Genomic DNA, 27,368 nt, shown 5'->3' with positions numbered 1-27,368 from the left:
TTAATATCAGAAAAATATCTCTATGGATTGCCTGCACTGTAGTCCTCAAAGGGTTATATGGTTTTGGATGTGCCCGGAGGAGGAGGAGGACAGACTCAAGGAGGGAGATGATAATATTATTGCTGCAACTCTGCTGCTGCTGCTTGGGCACTGTTTACGTTAAGGCAAGTGATAAAGGGGCTATAATGCTGCACAGGGAACTCACACAGAAGCCTAGAGTATCCAATTACCTTAGTGCTGTGTGTGGAAAGCAGCAGCCTCCGTGACCCGTGTGCCGGAGCCGGCTGTCACAAGTGTCACTGTGTGCTGCTGCTGCAGGAAAAGACTTCACTAGTTAATACTAGCTGCCTGGAGGACGGGAGGGGAAGCCGCTGTCACCTGTTGCTGTTAGGCAGTGGACGGCTTCACGTGCACACTGTACTGTGTTGCCGTACACGGGGATCGGGGAGGTCTCCAGGCTGATGAAGGTACTATTGCCGCGATGCGTACGGCGCGGCTTCATCGCGCATGCGCAGTTGCGCACTATACATATAGGGGACGGAAAGCAGCAGCTGCGGGAGAAAGGGGCCCTCTTCCGGGAGTCCGTGAGATGTCCCAGGATTCCGGGAGTCTCACGGACATTCCGGGAGAGTCGGCAACGCTGCGTTATACTGAGAAGAAATATTTATTGTATTTTGCTTTTGTTCCAAAGCTTTGAGAACTGGGGGCAGCGTCGCATCGCAGCTGATGTTGAGATCCACAGGGAGCAGCCAATTTTCCCTCTTTTGGGGTGTATTCAATCCTGGCCGATATATTTCCCAAAGTTGGAAATATCGTCCAGGACCTATTCGCCACTGCAGATTCGACTATTTTAAAAGTGGAATCTGCATTGTCGGAAATGGACGCTAAATTGTTGAATTAGCGTCCGTTTCTGACAAAAAAAAAGATGTGAAGTCGCTGATGCGCATCTTTTTCGACTTTCGGAATGTTTCTGAAAGTCGGAAGATAACTGACACTGAATATGTTGAATGTAAATCTGATCTATTGTCGGAATTTATATTTCCGGCAATCGGAAATATTGCCGGCATTAAATACCACACTATGGGGGTTATTTTGGTTCACTCTTTCTGACAAATTCCTTCTTAGATGGACAAAACCATGTGCACTGGGGGCAGATGTAACTTGTGCAGAGAGAATTAGATTTGGGTGGGGTCTTTTGCTTCAAAGTAAGATCTATATTGCTGTGTAAAAATAAAGCAGCCAGTATTTTCCCTGCATATAAACAAAATAACTCACCCAAATCTAATTCTCTCTGCACATTTTACATCTGTCCCCCTGCAGTGCACATGGTTTTGTCCATCTAATAAGGATTTTGGCAGAAAGAGTGAACCAAAATAACCCCCTATGTCAGGGGTTCCCAATCTTTTTCTAATCACGGCACCCTAGAGTATCAGAATTTTTCCACGGCACCCCTAGGCCCCAAAAATATATATATCTAATGAAGTACATTGTGTTTATATGTGCTTCTTATGTTCAGTTATGTGGTAAAGGGCAGGATTTGGTTCTGATTGTACACATTTTATGATTGGCAGCCACCAGCACTGGTTTTGTCCAGAATAATTGATCATAAAAAATTTGAATTAATCCTGGACAACCAACCCGAGGCACCCTTGCAAGTGTCCCGCGGCACCCCAGGGAGCCACGGCACACAGTTTGGGAACCACTGCCCTATGTAATAAAAAATAGAAGTGTGGAAGAGAGCTAAAATAAGGTTTGTGGGGTCATTGGGGATACTTATTTAAAGGTTTCTCTTCCAATAAAAGTGTCAATATGATAGGTTGACAACATTAATAAAAATGTGTAATTACTCCTAGCACGTAATAAACAGCTGGAGGGCCCCAGTTCACATGGTATCAGGAGGAAAGATCTACAATGTCTAGGTAGTCAGTGTATAGGTAGACACCCTATTGTCGACATGCATTAGTGACATCAGTGAGGCACACTAGACCCATATATGAATAAGGTGATATTAATAAAGTACTATATAAATAGGGTGACATCACTGAGGTACTATATAAATAGGGTGACATCACTGAGGTACTATATAAATAGGGTGACATCACTGAGGTACTATATAAATAGGATGACATCACTGAGGTACTATATAAATAGGGTGACATCACTGAGGTACTATATAAATAGGATGACATCACTGAGGTACTATATAAATAGGGTGACATCACTGAGGTACTATATAATAGGGTGACATCACTGAGATACTATATAAATAGGATGACATAACTGAGGTACTATATAAATAGGGTGACATCACTGAGGCACTATATAAATAGGGTGACATCACTGAGGCACTTTACCCCTAAGGTGACTCAGCCTACATGGTAGCATCTTGCTGTCACCCAGTTACGCCCAGTCAGCTTCTCGTGTACATGTGACTGAACTTGGCTATAGGGCATTTGCAGTCCAAGGACCCACAAGGCCCCTCCTCAAAACGTACTTGCAATATACCCTGTATCAGCCCCTTTTCAAGCATATCTCACAGTCTCAGGCAAGTGCGTCTCTCTTACCTAGTAGAAAACCTTCACAAATCATTATCTTCTTTTTACAACAATATTATTTTGGGGTGTAATAATGAAATACTCACTTTTCCCCAGTTGCCGACCCTCCATGAAGCTAGAACAGGACATTCTCCGAGGAAACAGCTCTGTACATTGGGGGGTTGGGTTCCTGGGCAGTTTGCTGAACTTTGGTATCCATACTCATAGTGATCCTTTGCGGAATACACCTCACTGCATGACACAAGCCTCTGCCGATAGCCCATCCCGCATGTGACCGAGCACTGAGGAAGCAATGTACATTATCATACATGTAGTGCTAATCATGCTACACAGAGATAAATGCAAGGGTGATGAAGGGGCAGATGTATTAAGCATTAGCAAGAGATAAATGCAAGGGTGATCAGGAGAGAGTAAACGTCCATCCAATCAGCTCTTTACTGACTTTTTTCAAACACAGCCTGTAGCATGGCAGTTAGCAGGTGATTGGCTGGACGTTTATCTCTCTTTATCACCCTTGCGTTTATCTCCTGTTAAGGCTTAATACATCTGCCCCACTGAGAGATAAACGTCCAGCCAATCAGCTCCTAACTGCCATGCTACAGGCTGTGTTTGAAAAAAGTCAGTAAGGAGCTGATTGGCTGGATGTTTATCTCTCTTTATTGCACTGCACATGTTTTCAGTTTTTGTATGTAGAGAGAACCTGAATCATATTTCTATGCAATCCTGATAGTTTGTATATAAATATGATATTTGGGGGTCTGCGCAGTCGGGGCGTGGCCTTGCGGCGAGTGAGCATTTCGCCCCATTTTTCACCACTTTGGGTGCATGGCTAGCAGCTCTGTAAGCTGTAAGCTGCTGGCCAGCCCCTCTGCTTGCTTGAATAGATGCTGTGCACATGCGCACAGCGTCTATTCACCGGGTGACAGGGGGGGACTCCAAACTGCCATAGGTGCCGATTCTGTGGGTGCTCAAGGGCCCAAGTACCCACGGAAATTGATGAGCACCCACGGGCCCGAGTCCCGCTGCTGGGCCACCATATTCACTTGCTAATTTGCGGCTGCAACACCCACATTGCCGGACCCGCCACCTGGGAAACAGTATGCCGGGAAGAGTGTATTCTGTCCACGGAGTGCACTGTGGGGCATTTATGTACCTGCACTGTGGGGGGATTTATGTACCTGCACTGTGGGGCATTTATGTACCTGCACTGTGGGGCATTTATGTACCTGCACTGGGGGGGGGGGGGGGGCATTTATGTACCTGCACTGTGGGAGCATTTATGTACTTGCAATGTGGGGCATTTATGTACCTGCACTGTGGGGCATTTATGTACCTGCACTGGGGGGGGGGGGGCATTTATGTACCTGCACTGTGGGAGCATTTATGTACTTGCACTGTGGGGGCATTTATGTACCTGCACTGTGGGGCATTTATGTACCTGCACTGTGGGGGCATTTATGTATGTGGAACTGCAGTAATTTGAATATTGGAGACAACTGTGCTCCGTAATATAAATTGGTATTATTTTGTGGCCACACCCCATCCCCATGAAGCCACTCCTCTATATTTTTGGCTTGAGCACCCACCAGCAAAAGCATAAATTGGCACCTATGCAAACTGCCCCCCACCACTGGACACTGCCGGCCCCAGGTGGGACGCGGGAACGTCCCCAAAAGCCTGGGACGTTTCCGCGGAAAACGGGAAGGTTGGGAGTTATGTAGTATCTTAGTAAATCCCCCCCCCAGTGTATGGCCACGTTTAACCTGATACTATCACACTACACACTGAAACTAGCACTGCTATTACCTGTGACCACTCCCCGGTTATCCAGATGTATTCACAGGACTGTACGTTGCAGGTGTCTACATCGGAGGGCCTGGTGGTCTCATCACAATGCAAGGCCGGCACTTCATTCTTATCCTCACCGATGCAGTACACTTTGCGGTAGCGGAATCCTTCATCACAAGTCTTGCTGCACTGTAGGAATAAAAGCATTCTGTTACATTACACTTTCCCTGTCCTGTTGTTCTCAGAACATTTATCCTGTGCCAATGAAAACGTCTTGTATTTAAAAATATAGGGTGAAATGTAATAGGACGAGAGATTCAGAAAGTGAGAGATTTGGTAAGAAATCTCCAGGTTTTTTAAAGCAGCAATCATTTACACTGCAAAATCAAACTGGTTTTGCAGTGTAAATGATTGACGCTTTAAAAAAAATATGAAAAAAAATGGAGATTTCTTACCAAATCTCTCACTGTCTGAATCTCTCATCCTATTACATTTCATCCATAGCATGAATTGAGAGAAAAGGAAAGATGATGAGGTGGGGTGGGGGTTGGGGTCAGTAGCGTAACTATAAAAACAGCGCCCCCCCCGCCAAAATTTTGGTAAAATGAAGCCCCCTCCAACCCCCAACCCTGCCTTACCCCACTGCTGCTGCTTGCCATTGCTGCCGCCGCCGATGTGTGGTCGTGACCGCAGATCTACTTGTCGACTCTCGGCCATACACCCAGGTGTGGCGGCGGCACAGTACCAGGAGCAGTGCATCGATAGCCCCGCAGACCCCCGGTGTCCACACATACTCAGCACCTCCCCGTGACCGTGGAGACTGCGGGACTATAGTTACTCCACTGCTTGGGGTAAGTGTTAATTATGCAACATATACAAGGTGTTCTTATCCACATGTAAATACCACAAAAAAGACCGTAACAATTGGATAGGTCAGATGAAAAAACAAACAAACAAAAAAACAACACATTTTTTGTTGGCGCAACATTTTCGGGGTTAATTGGAACAAAAACAAAAGGATTTAATCAAGAAATGGTCTCCAGGGTAAATGAAGTGCGCTGCTTCCTCGTGTAGATGACCCTACTATATATATCAAAAAATGACGGTGGAAAAAGTTTACGAGCGATAACACACAATATAAATCATGTATCTGGCAGTCACAGTATCCCGAGTCATAACACAGAGCTGAAGGCAGTGATAGAGTGACAAATGGAACACTGTGACTATAGCAAATGTTCCAAAGTGACACATAACAAAACACAAACCATTACTATGAGTGGGAGACATTACAATACATTAATATGATGGTTTTATTGCAACAGTATAATAGTATACCAATCGTTCATTTGGAACATAATGTATATATATAGCAATATCATAACAATACAGAGTAGAATACACATCACAAAATAACGTACAATGCAATGAATGTATACACTGTACATAGGGACTGATTCAGACGCAGTTGGAGTTTAGCGAGGATTTCTTTCTTTTTAACAGTTTCATACTTTACCAATTGGATACTTTGGGAACTATTCAGAACTGAATGCACAGCTGCGAATTCGCAGTTCGACCAATTATCGAGAGAGCGTACGGATCATTGCGCACATGAGCAATGCCGTCCTGCGAAAAAATCCTGCTACTTTTTTTTATCGCTGACCGAATGCTAGGTGATGGACAGTATGGGCCTTAAGCAATTCGCAGGCTTCCATATGGTGGGATTTATCTCAGACTGGGCGGCATATACATGTCAGCGTTCAGGTCCGAATAACCCACTTTGTCCGCGTGAGCCATCTGAGGGGATGCAGTGCACTAATTTGGGGTCCATGTAATGAAATCTACAAACTGACATTCCCATGCCTAACTTTTGCTTGTGTCAACATTTTGTCTATTCAACATTGTGCTTGTCGACCACTTGGTGACGACCTTGACACTTCTGGCCTTTTATACTATAACATTTTGGGGGTGCACAATGACATTTTCAGCTTTTGGAATAGCATAATGTATAGGTACCTTAGGAGTGCCATCTGTTTTTATGCTAAGTGATGATTAACATTAACTGGGGTGGGGGTGGGGTTGGAATGGCAGTTGGTGGCAGTTGCTGTGTCTATCCTATTTTAAATTTTAACTGTGCCGCAGCCCCTCCTCTATGAAGCAGTGATAAGGGAGGAGAAGTGATAAAGTGCCTGGGACTTTATTTCCGGCCAATCAGCTTCTAACTGTCCCTTTTAAACCCAACCTGTAACTTATCAGTCAGCAGCTGATTGGCCGGTGATGAAGTACCAAGCACTTTATCACTTCTCCTCCCTTATCACTGCTTCATACATCTTCCCCACAGTTACATCAACTGCCACTAGTAAATCATTGTGCGGCACGTCTGATTTTACACATCAATTATCTATATCAGTAAACACCTAACACCACACACGGGGGGGGGGATTCAGTCCCCCGCTCGGTGCAGGCTGAATTCTCTACCCCGGCCGAAGTTTGTGGTTTGTGCAGGCACGAATATGCACATGTGAAAACCCCCAGAGCGAACGCCTTCAGCTCTGTAGAAATGTTGGGGGCACCCCTGCGAACACAGGCGTGTTAATGCCTGCTTGGGGCGGCTGGCTGAAGTCACATGATGTCAGCGCCGGCCCCCAAATTAGGCTATCTTCGACCAGAATAAAAGTCTAGACTGACTTTTATTTGCGTAGGAAAAAAGTCTGAATCAGGCCCACATTACGTTTTGCACCATTGGAAAAAAGAAATACCGTAGGTTTAGTAGCTACTTTACTGTTGACCACAGTGTGGCAGTGTTGTACCATCTGTGGATTAGGTACCCTATATTGAAGATGACTGTATTACTCAGAATTCATTGCATATGTGTGGCAGTAAAATGGATATAACTGCTTTACAGACCCATTAGCAACGCTTGCACCTTATTATACAACGGAAATTTCTTGCCCTTCAAAATTTCATAGACAGGCTGAATTTCCTCCCTGATGCTTTCAATTAGAAGCAGACCATTTGATTCCAATGTGGCAAAAGGAACCACAATATTAATTCACATCTCGAAATCCACCAACCTTTACATGATCATTCAAACTACCGTACTTTTGTCACTAGCAATAGAAATGCAATTTTCTGCAGTAAGCACACAAATGCGTAGTTCACGAATGTGACCACTAGATGGCAAACTTTGCCTTCTACTCTGAGGAAGTTGAGACAGGGAATCGAAGAGATTTCCTTAGGGATAAGCAGGTCTACTATCACCCTATATATCATGAATACAAGCTGGATTAAATGACAGGCAACTATATTAAAAAAAGAGAGAAGACAAAAAAGGAAAGGACCTAATGATAGACAACTCCAGATTTCCAGAAATGAAAGAGAAATTCCCTGAGCAGCCGAGTAAATTGAGATTGTGTTGCAGAAAGATAGTGTACTTGAAGTTTCAAGACTCCACAGCAGCAAGGACTGTGGGTAAAATCAATGTTCCGCAGAAGACCATTGATCGATTTCTTCTGTGTTTTCCACCAAAGCCCTCGGCAGAGTTTACATGTACACTGCCCTTGGATATGTCACAAAACTGCTCTGCCGGCACACGTTTTGTATCAATCAATTTGAAGCTTAGTAAAACACCAGCAACATTCATGTAATACATATAAAAGGACGGGGACAAATAAATGACATGAATATGTGAGCAGGGAACCCTTTAAAGTCATCATTTAAAGCTTTGCTGATAATTGTATTTGATTCCCAGACGAACAGTTTATCTGTGATGTTTCTAGGTTCAGATGAATGTGAAACCTATTACACGAACCCCATACTCACCGGGGCTCCCTAATAAATTTGGTAATGTTCAGCCTCAGGACCAGATTAATTCCAATGCCCACTCAGACAGACGTCTATTGGTCATCGAGCTGAGGAAAGAGAGGACATTGGAATTAGTGCAATATGCACTTGTCCCGGGCCTTCAGTGCTAAAGTTACTGGATACCTAACTGGTCCTAAAGTGACAATATTATATCATATTCGACCATGTTTGTCTATGCCTGCATGTGAGCACTGACACAGTAGACATTAGACCAGTGATTTTCAACCTTTTTACCTTGCGGCACAATAAATACGATTTTAAAATTGCCAAGGCACACCATGAGATCCCCACAGGGCAAAACACATTGGCCCCCACAGGGAAAAAAAATCAAACCTATTGGTCCCCATATAAAAAAAAGCAATCACATTGGTCCCCACAGGTAACAAAAATAAAATACATTGGCCCTTTACATGAAAAGAAATAGACCAGTAAATAATAGTTGAACTGGTTGTGGCTTTAAACTGGTTTGGGCATCTCTAGGTCTGGGGGCACACTTGAGAACAGCTCAAGGCACACTAGTGTGCCACGGCACAGTGGTTGAAAAACACTGCAATATATCTTGTAACAACTCTCATTTGATTTAAGTTTAAAGATGCCTGCACATGGAAAAGGTGCAGTATTATTTATTACCAGTTATTTATATCGCGCACACATATTCTGCAACGCTTTCCAGAGAATATTTGAACACTCACTTCAGTCCCTGCCCCAGAGGAGCTTACAATCTACATTCCCTACAATCTACACATACACATTCCAGGGTTAATCGTTTGGGAGCCAATAAACCTTTCAGTATATTTTTGTGTGAGGATATATTGTGGGAGGAACCCGGAGTACCCAGAGGAAAACCACGCAAGCACACGGAGAATATACAACAGGGTTGCCGACTTTTTGTAATCTCCTCTCCGGGAGAAGCCTCTAAGCAGGGGTTTGGAGGCGGGGCTTAAGTGTGCCATCATTAAGCCCCTCCCCCATGCTGGAACCTGACCCGATTTGCCGATTTCCTCGGAGGGGGTGGGACCAAAATGACGCGATTATGCCACTTTCGCCCTGCCCCCTCCACGGAGATCGGCAGACCTAGTTATTTAAACAGCGAGGTGAGGGGGGAGGAAGCCGCGATCAGAGAGGGGGGGGGGGGGGAGTGGGGGTCCCCCAGAAACCGGGAGGGTTGCCCACATTTCCAGGGGGGCGGGAGGGTGACCCAATTTTCGGGACCCGGTCATTCCGGGAGGGTAGGCAACCCTGATCTACAAACTCCGCCCAGTTAGGGCCATGATGGGAATTGAACTCATGATGAATTTCAGGAAGCCCTCACAAACTCTTTGGTGAGCAGGCCACAGTCCTGCATCCTCCCTGGTTCTCTAGGGAGAACTTGGCGTGTTTTGTAGAGAATCACACTATTGCTCTGTGGGGGGGATGCACTTGTCACTTGGACATCAGCTCTGAGATCTCCCAGGGAGGGGGGTCTATAAATAGGCCATTATGGTTCATGTTTTATACTAATGCTACAAACGCTAATGTATATTAACACTAGCGACCAGGAGGCCTTACGCAGTATTTGTAAACTTGATGTCCGCTCTCTGCAGTCAGTGTCAGTGGTTACCGGCATGTGAGTAATTCTGATTGGACGATGCTGTTGATGCTGTTTGAGACTGGTAATCTTCTAACTGCACTGTAACCAGTTACACCAGCTCTGGTCTGGGTCTCATCTCTCAAGTGCTGATGTATGTTTTAATGAATGTTAAGGCTCCTTCAGGCCAAGATAACAAAGTGAGCAGCTTCATTATAGGGATGGCCATCGACCATCGATGATTAGAAATCATCGATGGTTTATGGCCGCTGTCGAATAGTTTTGCCATCGATGGGGGAGAACCAGATGGTTTCCCACCATCCATGTAAAGCTTAAAACTAATAGTTTAGTTTTTGCTTTTACCCTAAAGTGGCGGGACACTGAGCATCAGGGGCTGGCTGGCAACTTTTAGTCCGGGGGGCAAGTCCAGAGCACTGGCCCATAAGTAACAGCGCATATGTATTAATAAAAAAAAGATTAGGCCTGGAGGAGTTGATTATACCAACTGGAGTTTTATATATATATATATATATATACATACACACACACACACACACACACACACACACACATACTGTATATATACACTGGTGTATAATACCAGGACAACACAGGCTGCTCCCCCTGTATATTAATACCAGGACACCACAGGCTGCCCCCCTGTATAATAATACTAACAACAACAGGACACCACAGGCTTCTCCCCCTGTACGAATGGACAGTGAGGCTGCAGTACAAGCGGGAAGGTAAAATGCACGCACAGGCCGGAAGTAGGCTGTGATGATCAGCACAGGCTGCGCTGCTTCCTGGTGTCTGCTCTGGCCCCTACCCTTCCCTCCTACACAGTGGTAGAACTTGTGAGTGGTGGGCCCTGGTGCAAAAGTGTAATTTGGACCCCACATCAGTGGGTGACAGGGGTACAAGATGCTGGTCTGGGCAGCCTCAGTCCAGAAGGGCCCCGATGCAATGTACCTGCTGCACCAATGGTAGTCCCACCGTGTTAGGCTGCTGCAAGTGAGGGTTAGGGTATTACAGAGCCGCTGACGGGATTCAGGTGTCAGTCTTTTGTCTGATGGTATCACCACAGCCAGGCTATCATACGTATCCCCATAAAATACATAGGCATTTTGTTCTCCAGAATAAAATCACAGGGGGGGGGGGGGGGGGGGGGAGCACTATGACAAGGGAAGTAGGGGAAAATCAAAATAACTGGGTGTAGCCTCACTATAAGGGGCATGGCCTCAATGTGAATGCCATATTCATGAGCCTCCCCATAATTCTCATCACTCGTCCCCAACGCATGCCAACCTGACAGGTAGAGGGTATGGGAATGAGAGGTGATCTGCCATGATTGTGGGAGATAGAGAGGCTGTGGGGTGACAGGGAGAGGAAATGGGTTACAGGGAAAGGTAGTGGGTGATGTAGATGATGATGGGAGAGATAGTGGTAGAGGGTGACACAGAGAGGCAGGTAGTGATTCCAGGGAAAGGCGATGGGTGACGTCAGGTAGAGATAGATTTAGTGATAGGGAAAGGCAGTGGGTGGCAGAGGTAGAGAGTGAGTGGGTGACTGGGAGAGGCTGTGGGTGATATATTTGGGGCACTTGGCTGGATGGAAAGGGAGCAGTGAGATGGTGGGAGAGGATGGAACACTAGGCTGGAGAGGTGGTACACTGGGCTAAATGGGGGGTACTGTGATTGGATTGACTGGAAGGGAATTCTTGCTGAGAAGCAATTAGATGGGGCAGTGGGCTGGTTAAGCGAGGGGTGAAACTAGGGAGGTAGACATTGGGATAGGAGAGTAAGCGAGATGGTGGGAGACACTTTGTGAATGGTGGGTACAAGGACACATGGGAAGAGTGCAGTGAGAGGAGGGGAAACATGACTGATAGCATGAGACACATGGATGAGGGTAACTAACAGAGCTTTAAAAGCATCCACTGTAATAAAAGTACTGACCACATTCACAGAGCAGCCCTTCCCCGGTTCTTCTGGCCAGTGGCCACATCCTCTGCAGTCCTCCACGGCATCAGTGGAATTATCAACAGTGGTCTCCCGCCAGAGGGCCATGAGACACCCTCCTCCCCCCTTTTAATCCCTCTCTGAGCTCTGGCGTCTTCTCCCCTCTCCAACCCGCCGGGGCTGAGCAGCGCCAGCTTCTTCCTCCATCTACCTGCAGAAGCATAGTGGGGCCGGTGTCTTCCCCCCTCACCATAGCGGAACTGGTGTCTTCTCCCCTCTCTCACCAGCTGGGGCTGAGCGCGTGGTGTCGGCTTCTTCCTCTAGCTCCCTGCTGAGCCGGCGCTGAGTGTCTGACACCCTCACCTTGCTGCGGCACAGAGGCACCAGCGTCTTCCGTCATATCAGTACTGGCTTAAAGTTAAAAAAAAACATATAAAGCCCAGCGGGCCCCAAGAACTCCTTGGGTCAGTAGTTCAGCCTCTGCTCCTACTTCCCACCCACAGCCCAGCCCTCTCTAGCGGCCTCCTGCACTAGACATGTCCTCAGTGCAGGAGGCCGGTGGCCATGTTCCTAAAGCCACGCTCAGTGCCGTTGGCAGCGGGGGAGGACAACACACGCTGGAGCATCAGGTGGCCCGCAGTGCTAATTGATCAAGCGGCCCAGGGGGCACATGGCAGTCTGTCCCTCGGCCCAGCCCACCCCTGCTGAGCATAGCTCCGCCCCTGACACCCGTGAAGCTCCGCCCCCACATTTTGATTGGCCCACAGGCCACTCAATCACAGAAAATGGATGACCATCGATATACAAAAACATCGATGGTCATCCATTGAATAGTTATACACTATCCATGTCCAGTTGCACTTTTGCCATTGATGGCAACCCTCGATGGCAAAGGGAATATGGCCATCCCTACTTCATTACACCCAAACTGCAACCTCTATGGGCCTTTCACTATTAGTGCTGCATCCAGGGTCACCCTTAGGGCAGCATGGGACAGACATGTGGGCTCGCCAATGCCAATGCAGACACTCATCTGGTAACGGGTATGGGTCATAGGGTCAACAAGAGGAAGGTCGATATGCATTAGGTCAACCACTAAGTGTCAGCATGCATCAAACATGTCTAAAGGTCGACATGGGGGTAGGTCATTAGGTGGACACAAGCATTAGGTCGACATGGGGGTAGGTCATTAGGTGGACACAAGCATTAGGTTGACATGGGGTTAGGTCATTAGGTGGACACAAGCAATAGGTTGACATGGGGTTAGGTCATTAGGTGAACACAAGCATTAGGTCGGCATGGGGAAGGTCGACAGTCAAAAGGTCGACATGGGGCTTTTCACCTTTTTTTCACCCTGAATGTCGACATAGCCACAAAAATAGTGCACAGCACCCCACTCGCCATGCTTCAGGCACACTATTGTATTCCCCCACCACGCCCTAGTGTATGGTAGGACTTGAAATACCGCCTGTCGGGCCATGTCGGCTCGAAAAAAGTGAAAAACCCCATGTCGACCATATGACTGTCGACCTAGCCCATTTCTACCGAATGCATGTGTTGACCTAAGGACCCTGTCGACCTAACCTACTTTCAGCTGTACACAGAAAAGAGAAAAAGATGACTCTCTTTTTGGGGCACTTCTTGATTTATTTCTATTAATTTCTAATATTAAGGCATGATATTAAATAGCAGTATCATTATGTTTTATAGGGGTATACGCTAATAACTTTGAGCTGTGACAGTTTATACTTTCACTTTGAGCTGTGACAGTTTTTAGTCCACAAACTCTCCGCCCCACCCCCAGTCCCTATCTGCTCCTAGCTCCAATCCCTGTCTTCACAGCTCCCTCTCACCATAGCCATCTAGTTTGAAACAAATCAGTGTCCCTGCACTTGCTTTCACTTTCTATTGTGTTCTCTATTAGCACACAAAGGCGAGTGGTGCGTAGTGGTCAGTGACGGTACTTCACTTCATAGAGGGGAGGAGTAGGTAGCCTTATATATATATATATATATATATATATATATATATATATATATATATATATATATGTGTGTGTTCTGGCTGTGTATATCTGACTGAATAACTTGTACATTTTTGGGAATTTTGGGAATGAGCGGAATAATTGGGTGTTATAAACAAACACTTAATTATGAAATACACTGCATGGCCAAAAGTACAGTACATGAGCAGTCTCATACACAGTGTCCTGTACTAGGTGATATATACTAACTACACATGAAAGACGTTACTGTGTGTGTGAGATGTTATGACACTGCTGTGGATCACTAGATCACTACACTGATTTAATAAAAAGTATAGTACAAAAATAGATTTTACTCATTTTAAAAAGATTTAAAACTTGACTTAAGACATTAATGCTCTATTCTGGGAATTAAGCATTATGCTTTTGTTCTGTTATTGCCACCCTGAGATGGTGGTAACTGAACAGGTAACACCAGGGTTGCCGACACTCCCGGAATTTCCGGGAGTCTCCCGAAAATCGGGATCCCCTCCCGCCCCCCGGAAGGGTGGGCAACCCTCCCGGATTCAAGGGGGACCCCCACTGTCCCCCGGATCGCGGCATTAAAATGCCGCAATCCTCGGGTCTCAGAGGAGGGGGCGGAGCTAAAACGGCACAATCGCGTCAATTTAGCCCCGCCCCCTCCACGGAGATCCGTGAATTCCCTGCTTTACCAGCATGGGGGTGGGGCTTAGTGATGTCACTTGTAAGCCCCGCCCCCTGAGAGGCTGCTGAAACTCTCCTCTCCGGGCTTCTCCCGGAGAGGAGAATCTCAAAGTCGGCAACCCTGGGTAACACGGAGGTACAAAGACTTCAATCGTTTTTAAATACCCATATATACTTGAGTATAAGTCGACCCGAATATAAGCCGAGGCACCTAATTTTACAACAAAAAACTGGGAAAACTTATTGACTCAAGTGGGACCCTCACTCGAGTATAAGCCGAGGGGGGGCTTTTTCAGCATAAAAAATGTTCTGAAAAAGTAAGCTTATACTCGAGTATATATGATAGTTTTCCTTAAGAAATAGTAAGGAGACGCTTTCACCAGGGAAACAAGTCCCCGGTGATACCACTTCCTGCTGGTGATAACCCAGAGGTGTGTCTGGTTACAGGGTGAGCGATCCACCTAGGCTCCTGGTTCCAGGCGGGATCATATTGTACCCCCTGTACCCATTAAATCTACTTACTCTACTACTACTACTCAACCACTTGAGTATAGGGATGGCCATTGACCATCGATGATTTGAAATCATCGATGGTTTATGTCCGATGTCTAATACTTTTGCCATCGATGGCAAATGAGAACCGATGTTTCCTTTTTTTTTTCTAAAGGTGCCGGGACATGGGGCATAGCTCCGCCCCTGACACCCGGAAGTCCCGCCTCCGAGTTCTGATTGCATTCAGTCATATATAATGGATGACCATCGATAGCGAAAACTATCAATGGTTATTCATTAAATAGTTTACTACTATTGATGGCTGGGTGCAGAATAACCATCGATGGTGTCTGCACCAATGGCCATCCCTGCTTGAGTAGGCCGCATATCGTGACTACAGGAAGTAAGACGTCAGAGTTAACAGTCAGTATAAACATACACTTCTGGAAACCCTTCCCAGCAATTCTACTGACCCGGGTCAGTCCCAGGTTCAAAATCCCAGGTCTGACCCAGGTTTGTGATGTGACAGCAATATTAATGTCAAATCAAAGAAAGTTTACATGGCTTTTGCTACAATTGCAGCAGAATTTATTGCATCTGTCTTGAATTATAACATGAAGAAAGGTCACGAGGTGGTCACTTGCATGTCTCTACCCACAGTCCTTTTGACCTGGCACTGCTGGGTGCATGCCAATGCCTTCATTAAAAAGTTCATAATAAATCCCCAATACTTTATGACAGTTGACGAAAAAAAAACCCAAACTACATATAAATCACACATACAAATGTCATACTGTGTCAATGAACCGTTTTCTAATAAAAAAACAAACAAAAAACAATGAACGTTTTATAATACATCAGACACAAATAAACATTGTTGTCCTCTTCTTATTACACCGTTCCCTTCTCTGCCCTGTCTTAGAATTAGTTTGTCTTGTTTTATGTGTTCCTATATAGGACGTGGCTGAGAAAAATCAGAAAGATCTCCGCGGTCAGATTTATAACCTGCTGCACCAGGAAACAGCTTCTAAGGTGGAATTAATTGCTAGCATCTGGCCAGGCACAATATACAGGAAGCAACAAAGAAATCATTAACCCCTTTTTATAAAAGTGGCATCTGGACGTCAGGGGTTGTCCGTATGGTGCAAGGGTGGGCAACAAGACTTTTACTATTGTTGTTGAAAACCAACATCGAACAGCGTTATTTCTGTAATAGAGAGCTTGGTGGTCAATAAGGGAGGAAGCAACGTTAAAAGTGCAGGTGGGGATCAGTTTCTCAAACTAGGGAAGTTTCCTGCAATTGCACTCCTATAGTTCTTCGAGTGAGGGGGGATAGGGTGTTGGCTAGAATCATTTTTAGCCAGACTTATTCTTAACTTACTTATTTTGAAAAGCATTTCTCTTACCCATGTTTAAACATTTGGTACTTGTATATTATCTGGGCGCCCGATTTTTTCATTGCATGCCACTACTTAAGACATGCGAAGCGTTGCGATTTTTCATTGTAAAGACCCGATTTTTAATTGTATAGTCAACCATGGATGATTTCATACCCCCACTATCCAACTACACATGGAGTTGATTTTAAATAGTGTGGCGAGCGCAGCGAGGGGACGCGGATTACTTTACATGTATTCTGCGTCCCCTTGCGGGGCTCGATGCGCTCGCCACGCTTCGGGCTCGGTGGCTCGCTGCGCTCGCCACACTATTTTTTAATTTTAATGTTTGGGACTGCAGCGACGGACCCCCGTTCTCACTGCTAAGTTACCGGGACTAGCGAGTCGACCCGGTAATTTGCCTTTTAACACGTTTTTTTTGTGCAGTGTGAAGGGGTCAACCCGTGTCTACATACTCGGGTCTCAAAAACCCGGGTAAAAAGCAGGGTTGAAAACCCAAGAATTTCGACATGGGTTGACCTGTTCACACTGAAACACCCCCCCCCCCCCCCCCATGTTAAAAGGCAAATTACTGAGTTGACACTCTAGACCTGGGAATTTGCCTGGCAGTGAGAACGGAGTATTAGATGGAAATTCTACTGAAGATGGGATGTTGCCCCTAGCAACCATTCAGATTCAACTTCCTATTTATTGATTTAGCACCTTCCAGAACATGATAGATCGGATCTGATTGGTTGCAATTGGCAATACCCCACAATAGAACTCCCATCTTAGTAAATTTACCATTTATTGGGGCGAGATGTATTAAGCCATGAAGTGATAAAACAGAGAGTGATAAACTACCAAGCAATTGGACCCTAACTGTCATTTTCCCCCAAACCCAGTCTGTGACATGGCAGTTGGGAGCTGGTGCTTTTATCACTTTACTTTTCAAGCTTAGTACATCTGGCCCATAATCTCTCTCGCCAAGCTTTAATAAATATCCCCTTGTGTTCCAGTATAGAGGAAACATACTGTATATCTGTGAATAACTAATGCTTTTCCCGGAAAAAAAATAACCTTGAAATTCTGCATTTCCGCCAACGTGATCATAATTTACGTCTACGAAACGGCCCTGTATATTGTGAAAGTTGAGAAACGTATTTCCTTACATCACTTGCTAATCTTTCAGAACACGTGTGTCCTTTTTTGGCAAGCAAGTGTGCTGGACTTAAAAAAAAAAAAAAAAAACCCCTCCATCAGTCATATGATTTGTATCAGGGCAGTGTGAATCCCTGCCGTGAGTAAGCTCTGGCAATCTGACAAAAATCTACGAACGCACTCAAGGCTGCAGCTTACACCTCACCGGAGTAACGTGATCCCAAATAACGTCAGGATGAGCATCTTGTGCGTTTTGAATATTACAGACACCCCCCACACCCACCCTCGGATCTTCTACTTACGTCTTGCCATTCTTCTGCTTTCCAAGTGTAAACTGGACAAGTCGCTGTCTGGCAAAATTGCTGCGATGCAGGTTTCGTGGGCTGATTACACTCCGAGTCCCTGGACACTTTCTGAGCAACAATTTGGCATTGGACGGTCCTCTGCTGCATGCCTTTTCCACACGTTACTGAGCACTAGGAGCAGGAAGATGGTCCGTAAGTCGCTTTTTACAATATAAGTCTTAAGTGAGCATGGTTAAGATTTGGTTTGTCAGATACATTGTCCTATAATGATTATTTTCTTTCAAATCAGCTTTTGCTAATTAGCTGTCTATTCTACATTTAATCATTTGTTATTACCACGTCTCTCCTAATTATCTCCAAATGATAGGTATGTAAAACGCTTGTTGGCGTTTTGGATTTATTAGGATATGTGTCGTAGTTGTTATGTGGTTAGCCTGTTTGGGCCTAAAGGGAGTGGAGAGCCTAATGGTGTGTACACACTTGTACAATCATGACTATATTACAATTTAGACTATCTGCATACAATATATACAATTTAGACTATCTGCATACAATTTAGACTATATAGTGCAGATCTGCACTATATAGTCTGTGCAGCCAAGACTTTCTGGCTGCGATACGGGAGCGCGCATCGGGATCACAAGGGTTAAAACCAGATGAGATTTTGACTATATATATAGTCAAAATCTCATGCACATTGTACAAGTGTGTACACACCATAAGATGTCAGCAGCTGAAATATATGAATAAGTACTTATTCCTTTAGAATTAAAGTTTTCTGTTTTAAATGCAAAAACAAAATAAGACAAAAACAATTATAATAATAATATGATAATAGTATAAGAGTTTGTAAACAAATAATGAAACAGAAAACAAAAAATACATACAGAAGAGAACAAAGTATATAATGTATAGAACGATGTGAAACGAGTGAGTATTGTTGTAAGACACATTAAATGTTGTACATCTGCTCTGCAAAAGGATTTTAGTGTAGTGCCAGCTGTTCACATCACTTACTCAACATACAATATAATATAATGTAGGTGGAATAATAATATTTCTCATTCTTGGGGTGCATAAACAACACACACACACACACACACACACACACACACACACACACACACACACCTATCTATCTTTCTATCTAGCTCTATCTATCTATCTAGATCTATCTATCTTTCTATCTAGATCTATCTATCTATCTATCTATCTAGATCTATCTATCTTTCTATCTATATATGTCTATCTATATCTGTCTAGAATAAATCTAGCTATCTAGATCTTTCTTTCTATTTAGATCTATCTATCTTCCTATCTATCTAGATCTATCAATACCTTGACTTCTATCTATCTATCTATCTATCTATCTATCTATCTATCTATCTTTATACACATTGAGGTCTAAATAAATATGTACAGTGTTCTGCCACCTTTAAATCAATAAATTAGTTGTTTCCAATTCCCCCCCCTATAGGATAAAAAATAATTATTGTACGGATGGACATAATTCCAATAGCGCATCAATACAAACATAAGTCTCCGCCCATTCTAGGGTCCCAAATAGGTTTGGTGCATACAGGATTTTCATTATCCCTCACAATGGCCCTTATTCTAATCGGATCGGTACGGCCCGCGTGCGGCCGTACCGCCGATGTTTTTACTCTGCACATGCGCAGAGGTGAATCTGCGCATGTGCAGCCCCCTTCGCCGCAGACGTATTTCGTCCGCCGCAAAGGGGGCGTATAGGGGCGTGAGAGGCATCATGCCCTCATTTCCCTATGTGTACGCCCCGCGTTTCATGGGCGTTCCCATGCAAACGCGGGGCGTATGCATGGTAATGAGGCCATGACGCAACTCATGGGGGCGGAAAGCTGACGTCGCCGGATGTCAGCTTTCAGCCCCCATACAAGCTACCACACGGACGATTGTCCGTGTGGTCTCAGCTTGCGGGAGCTGCCGCGGCGTGCGGACCTGCCTTCGATGGTCGACGACCATCGAATGCAGGGGGCAGCTCCCACCATGGTGGAGGCGTAGCCTCCACCATTTTTATGCGGATCGCCAGCCGTCCGTGTACGGACGGCCGTGGCGATCCGTAGGGTGGGCGGGGATTGGTTTGTGCGGCCGGAGCCCCGTGTGCGGCTCTGGCCGCACCAACCAGAATAAGGGCCAATGTTTGTTATTTTTGCAATTAGACTCTTTGGGGTTTAATTATTAAGATGGATTTTTCTATTGAAGTTGGGATGTTTCCCATAGGAACCAACCACAATCTGCTTATTTATTTAGCAACTTCTACAATATAATAGATAGAATCTGATTGGTTGCCGGTAGCAACATTACATCTTCCATAGAACTCCCATTTTAGTAAATAAACTCCTTTATATATGACATATGTCAGTTTAAACAATGTTAGAATGTCTCCAATGAAATCCAATGTAACTTGGAATATATGTACTCATTTCATATTTATACCACTTTCACACCGCACCTCGGACTTGGATGATTGCCAGGCGGGTGACGCGTTGAACCGGGCCGAGGTGCAGTGTGAAAGTACCAAAGCTTATAACTCAGGTCCACCAACGGGGCAATTCCAATCGGGTTATAAGAAGGGTTAAACCCAGGTTGCCCTCTGTATAATGGGAAAAGCACTGTACCTGGGTCCGTCCCGGGATCCGGTCGGGCATTGCGATGTGAAATGGGTACAGTTGGTGCATTCCAGGCCACCGTAAGGTTTTTTGGTACCCTAGGCAAAACTCCAGCTTACTGCTCCCACCCTCCGCACACCAATACTGACTTTATACAGCCTCAGGTGACAGTCCTTATGGGGTCTAGGAGTGGGGAAACCTACAGACAGTGTTACCTCTCCCGAGATCCAAAGGGTTGCAGTATAAATGGTAGGACAGCCACTAATGGTCGACAGTGACTAGGTTAACACCTTGAAATGGTCGACATACCCAAGGTCGACATTGACAAATGGTCAACACAAGCTTACATGAATAACAGTTTTTCATACTTTTTTTGTGCCTGTCGACATATGTCGACATTGACACCATATACTTGTACAGCGACCCGTTCCGATGTCGACCTTTTCATGTGGGCATTTGGCTTGTGTCGAACCGTTGACAATGTCTACCGAATGCATGTTGACCCTTTTCAGGCGCCCACTTAGGACTGTCGACCTAATGACCCATACCCGAAATGCAAGCAGCTTGGAATCATTACTTTTATCTCTAAGCATTGATTATTTATTGAACAACGTCACTTACTATGGGGAGATATACTGTACTATGCCTTGTAACGTGATAATGTGGAGAAAGATAAACTACCAACCAATCATTTTCTAACGGTCATCATTCAAAAACAGCCAGTAACGCTACATTATTACATCTCGCTGCAAGGCTCAGTACATCCCCCCCTATATCCAGAACAGGGGGCTGGGGTATGGGGACGCCCCGCGTCTCCAGGGCACACCCATGAAAACGCTGGGTGCGTCCAGGAAAATGCTGGGTGTCCACATGCAAATGCAGACGGGCAGCCGCCTTTCAGGGGCAGGTCGCTGACATCACAGGAAGTCAAACGAATTTTGCTGCGCTATACAAGAAACTAAATAAATAAATAAATGGGGTGTTGCTATGGGCAATAACTCAAAATCGACGGTACTTGTGTAATATCTGGGCGCCTGATTTTGACATTGGGTCGGAAAAATTGGTCGCATTGCATCGTATGCGACCAAATCGCATGCGATGCGACCGATTAGACCCGATTTTTCATTGTACAGCCACCCTGATGGCTGATTACAATGTTAAATGCCCCCCAGACCCCGATTTTTAATTGTATACCCACCCTGATGGGTAATTACTAGGTCAAATGCCCCCCCATTGTTAACGCCACCCAACGATCAACGCCAACCCGAAGCGTGGCGAGCGCAGTGACCTTTTCATACCCCCACTATCCACGTCGGCATGGAGTTGATTTTATATAGTGTGGCGAGCGCAGCAAGCCACCGAGCCCGAAGCGTGGCGAGCGCAGCGCGCCCCGCATTACTTCACATGTATTACGCGTCCGTTCGCCACACTATATAAAGTCATCTCCACGCCGACGTGGATAGTGGGGGTATGAAAAGGTCGGAGGACGCGTACTGACGCCCCTCGCGGGCTCGCTGCGCTTCGGGTTGGCGTTGATCGTGGCGTTGCGTTAACAATGGGGAGGCATTTTACCTAATAATTAACCACCAGGGTGGGTATACAATTAAAAATCGGGTCTGGGGGGCATTTAACATTGGGTCCAATGTAAAAATCGAGTCGGTCGCGTCGCATCGCATGCCATTATAATGGCATGCAATGCGACCGATTTTTACATTGCACCATGAACGTCCAAAACCCCCGAAAATCGGGTCAAATCGCGTCGTATGGCATGCCTTAAGTACAGGCATGCGATAAAAAAATCGGGCGCCAAGATATTACACAAGTACCAAATCTACTTCTTATTTACTAAGCACCTTCTAGAAGATAATAGATAGCATCTGATTGGTTGCCATAGCAACATCCCATGTGACATAGAATCCCCACCTTAGTACATTTCCCCCAGAGAGTTTAGTTTGTACTTGCAGTGCCCGTACTGCTCACATGAACTGAATTTCTCACAGGGTCCTGCCAACATCATAGCTGTGTCTAGCCAGTGTGTTCTCAGTGTGTTGTATTAGCCGGTGCCATCTTTTGTTAGGTATTTTCATGAGTGCACACATCAAAATTGATGATAAGGAATTGGGAATTTATCAAAACAGGAGCTCGGTGAATGATCAATGGTAGGGAAAAAAGGGACCCAGAACTCAGCTGTATGAAACCTACTGTCCCATTGTGGGGACTCTATTTGTCAATGGAATGTTTCAGTTTATTTTATGCAAGATATTTAAATGTATTTAGTTTTGCACCCAATAGGGCCAACCAGTCTACCATGCAAGACTCCACTGTAATTGGTCAAAATCCTAACTAGCCCGTGGGAAGTGGTGTATTAGGATGGGAAGTGTGGTTGGGCAATTATCTCCCCCCCTGGCTGCACCCCTGTGCTGAGTTTATTGGGAAATATATCTTGTGCAAGGTTGCACTGAACAGCATATTCTCAGCAATGGGATCTCATTGGATTAACCTTTGACATTTTCCATTTTCAGACTTCTCATCAAGTATATTGTGATTGGCTGACATGCCACCGGAACCGAAAACCAAATACTGATCTCACCTGATTTATGCCTGTAGCCCCCAATATACCCACTGCCAGCCAAATACTGATCTCACCTGATTTATGCCTATAGCCCCCAATATACCCACTGCAGCCAAATACTGATCTCACCTGGTTTATTCCTATAGCCCCTAATATACCCACTGCAGCCAAATACTGATCTCACCTGATTTATGCATATAGCCCCCAATATACCCACTGCAGCCAAATACTGATCTCACCTGATTTATGCATATAGCCCCCAATATACCCACTGCAGCCAAATACTGATCTCACCTGATTTATGCATATAGCCCCCAATATACCCATTGCAGCCAAATACTGATCTCACGGGTTGGGATCATTTGGTCTACAGCATGATGGTCGACAGTCATTATGTCGACAACGGTCTAGGTCAACATTGGAAAGGTCATTAGTTCGACAGGTCGTTAGTTTGACAATGTCTAGGTCGACAGTCGAAAGGTCGACATGAGGTTTTTCACTGTTTTTTTACCTTTTTTTTGGACATGGGCACAGTTTAAAGTGCACCGCATCCCCTCGCATTGCGAGCGATGCGTTGGACACGGTGCCTCGCTACTCTCTGCACACTATTTTATTCTCCCACCACGCCCTAATGGATGGTAGGGTATGAAATACCGCCTGTCGGCATATGTCGGCTCAGAAAACAGTGAAAAATCCCATGTCGACCTTTTGACTGTTGACCTAGACACTGTCGAACTAATGACCTGTCGAACTAATGACCTTTCGACCTAGAAACATGTCGACCTAGATCCACGTTGACATTTTCCCATGTCGACCTAATGACCGTATCCCGATCTCACCTGGTTTATGCCTATAGCCCTTAATATACCCACTGACAGCCAAATACTGATCTCACCTGATTTATGCCTAAAGCCAGGGCCGCCGAGAGGGGGTTGCTAATTACCCGGGACCAGACTTGCTGGAGGGGCCCGGCGGGGGCCCTGGTCTGGTCTGGTTTAATTTATGTATTAACAGTTTCTTATATAGCGCATGCATATTCCCCAGCACTTAATACTGATGATGTCTTCTGCCTGTAGCCTCAGTCGCTATGCACACACTTAAAGCCATAGTCAAGTTCCATCGTTGTGTGCCCAGATCCCATCTTTACTTATTACTGAAATATTGCAATTAGTTATCACTATGGAACAATCTGAGTCTAATTATACACACATAGGTATATTATAGAAGGGAATGAATCAGGAACATAACTTGCGGTTGTCTCTGTGGGTAATACGTGTGTGGCTGTTGTGTAATACTGCTTTGGGGGCATACAGAATATGTTGCCAGGCACGGCTGGCAGTAGAACACAGACTACATACATACTATTTTATTGTATGTAGAATATTCTTCTGTCACTGCCTTTCAGAGTTACCATTAAAGGAATAATATCAAGTGCAGTAACGTCTTCAGGGTCGGAGCTGAAAAACATTCCATACAAAAAGCTCCCCAACGTTTAGGATTTGGGATCCAGATGAAGTTGGAGAGCAAGCTCTGGAATCAATGGTTTTGTTATAGCAAACTGACAGTTTTATTTAAATTAATGCACTAAGCAAATATTATTTTGATGACATGAATAAGGGAATTATACATACAAAAATTCATTGGTGGGTATTAAATCTTGGGCGATATTTGACAGGTGAAAATATCGGCCATCAGTATTCAATCCCGGCCTGTCTTCGACTATTGGCAGCCGTTTTCGGCGATCCCTGCACTTTCCAATTGTTGGAATCTATTGCGACAGTGGGAAAACCAGACACTATATTGAATAGATCGAATGTCAATTCAACCTAATTGTAACGGTTGATATATTCACCTGTCGGAAATATCGATACAGGATTGCGTTAAAATGTAAATGTAAGGCACTTTGGTTCTGATTGACCCGCAAGCATTTTTTTGGGGATCATCCCGCTGTCGGGAATGGGGATTGAAAAATGATCAATCACGGGATTGGCATCGCTAAAAGAAAATCACCCCTTTCCCCACATTGCCTTACTTTAGTGGAGCGGTGGAGTGGGGCAGGCGGCAACAGAATTGAGGCAGGCGGCGGGTGTGATGCTGGAGGGAGGTGATTGTTTCATGTGCGGCCAGGAGAGGTCGTGCAGCGAGCGGGTTTCGGTGCTGTAGGTGCAGCGCTGGAGCCTGCGCAATGTCACCACAGGTGCCGCAACCCGCATGCTGCCCGACCTCTCCTAGCTGCACACGAATCACACTGTACAGGCCGGAACCCGCTCGCCGCCGACCTCTCCTGGCCGCACACAGTGAGTGACGCTGTGAGTCACGCTGTGCAGGCAACACGCCGTGTCGGGAACAGCCAGGCAGCGTCTGAGTGGATGGGAATGCCCATGAAACGGTGGGCATTCCCATGGGCCCAACTGATGTCCACCTGTGTGCGAACGGGTCAGCAAATGATCAATTCACTGCGCCCGCTCGCACACAGAGGCTGCATTGCATATGAACCAGAATCAGGGCCTTTGTGCTTGATATTGCCATTGTCAGCATCGACCCTCCCTGATAACATACCTCCACACTGTCCCGCTTATCGCGGAAACATCCCGTTTTTTTGGATGCTCCCGTGTCTCTCCTGGGTCCGGCAGTGTCCCGCGGCGGGGAGGATGGGGGGGGGAGGGATGATGGGGGGTCAGTTGGGAGTTATCCCCTGTCACCATGCGCACGGTGTCTATTCCTGCAGCCGGAGGGGCTGGGGGCATAACCAGCAGCTCACGGAGCTGCTGGGCATGCCCCCACAGCGACGCAAATTGAGAGTGGCCTTGTGGCAGGGCCACGAGTATAGGTGACGCCCCTTTCCCGCTAGGCCATGGTCTCACCACAGAACTCACCAGTCAGTGAAAAACATGCTTTTTTGGACCTGATTCAGACCTTTTTGCTGTGTATATTTCCAGCCTAGCGGACAGGTAAACCTCACCCACCTCCCAACGGTCCCCCTGCCGCTAAAACGCATTCAGTAACATGCAGCCGAACGGAAGAAACCTCATTCAACATTCGTTCACCATCAAATTATTTTTCACCCCTTTTGCTAATAAAAGTCTGTCTTGACTTTTATTCTGGCCGCAGATGGCAGAATTCGGGGCGGGCACTGATGTCATGTGACATCAGCCGCCCACCCTATGTAGGCATGGACAACTAGACATCGACAAGAGGACGCATAGTGTTTTCATGGACGCACCCACCACATTTTCGTATGAAACACTGGGGGCGGTCCCCTACGTCCACCCACTGAACGCCACCTGCCCGGCCTTCCTGGAGCGCACGGCCCCTTGGTACACAACAACACATGACTAGCATATAGTACACCTAATAGGACGAGGGCAGAATCTTGACAGTGGACATTTAGATGGAGTATGGTCAACAGAGGAAATGTTAACCATAGATTATTGCATTAATTTTCGTTTTATGGCTTAAGGTGAACCCCACCCCCCATGTCTGGCAGCAATAACAGCGTCTATGCCCCCACACCGCCCACTTTCCATGATGCCACGCTCCCTCCTGCACTGCCCTGGCTGCCACCTCCCGGAGGGACAACCAAAATGTCGGTAGATATGCTTGGGTCTGGTAACGGTCACTTCAGTCTGTCGGCCATTTTGTAACACATGCGATTATGTTATATTTGCGCATCTAGGAACCTGGCAATATTTTTAGCCTATTCATGATTTCATCGACCCAATTCAGACCTGCTCGCTGGGCTGCATGTGTTCGGAGCCCAGCGAGCAAGTCAACACCGACCTGCGGAACACACACCCCCCCCCCCCCCCCCGCCGACTTGTGCAGGTCTGCGAACGGATGTGCATGGGTACACATCCATTTGCTAGCGCCTGCGCTGAGGAAAAATCATTTGATGGTTACTTGATGGCACTCGATTTCTGATCGTCTGCAGCTGCCACCTGACCCAGGAGTCACTCGGCGGCTGCTTGTGTGACAAGAAATCGCCTTCGTTTGCTGGGGTCCGCCCATAAAATGCTGGAGGGTCCTCCCAGAAACACCCCCTGACTGTCAGTCATCGCCCCTCATGTGCAATATGTGTGTAAATTAGCGTGAGGACCTGAGGTCCATTACACCAGCATGACCGGGGGCCCCAAGTGATGATGTCACAATTCTTAAATAACAAAAAAATGGTCAATGAAAGAAAACATCTCTCAACCTCAATCTCTCTGCAAACGTAGAACATAAATAGTCTTATTTCATCTGGTTTACCTTAGCGGGGCCCGTCAGGAACAGTAATCCCACATATTATAATTGACAACAAATGTAATCCTGCCGTAATGTATTAGACACTTTTTACTGTATACTTTCAAACACATGCTTCCCGTTCCATCTTCTCTTCTTGTATAAACTGTGACTT

General features: G+C 45.9%; 1 protein-coding gene across 3 annotated transcripts in view; it reads right to left on the bottom strand.

Moving 5' to 3' along the window:
• Positions 1-27,368, bottom strand: part of ADAMTS9 (ADAM metallopeptidase with thrombospondin type 1 motif 9) — a 237,736-nt gene that overhangs the window by 22,568 nt on the left and 187,800 nt on the right. For 2 of the 3 annotated variants that reach the window (XM_083156037.1, XM_083156038.1), the window contains exons 30-32: positions 17,753-17,926; positions 4,362-4,532; positions 2,642-2,836 (exon numbers count right to left, since the gene is read on the bottom strand). In XM_083156037.1, the coding sequence (XP_083012163.1) occupies positions 2,642-2,836; positions 4,362-4,532; positions 17,753-17,926 (540 nt within the window). Of the gene's footprint in view, positions 1-2,641; positions 2,837-4,361; positions 4,533-8,162; positions 8,252-17,752; positions 17,927-27,368 lie in introns of those variants that run through there. The other variant, XR_014454314.1, reaches the window with a different exon arrangement.

Source organism: Crinia signifera, chromosome 8, assembly GCF_055691185.1.
Source record: "Crinia signifera chromosome 8, ASM5569118v1, whole genome shotgun sequence".
In the NCBI taxonomy this organism is placed as follows: domain Eukaryota; kingdom Metazoa; phylum Chordata; class Amphibia; order Anura; family Myobatrachidae; genus Crinia; species Crinia signifera.
The sequence above is the reverse complement of the archived record's forward strand: the minus strand, read 5'-3'. Positions and strand labels throughout refer to the sequence as shown.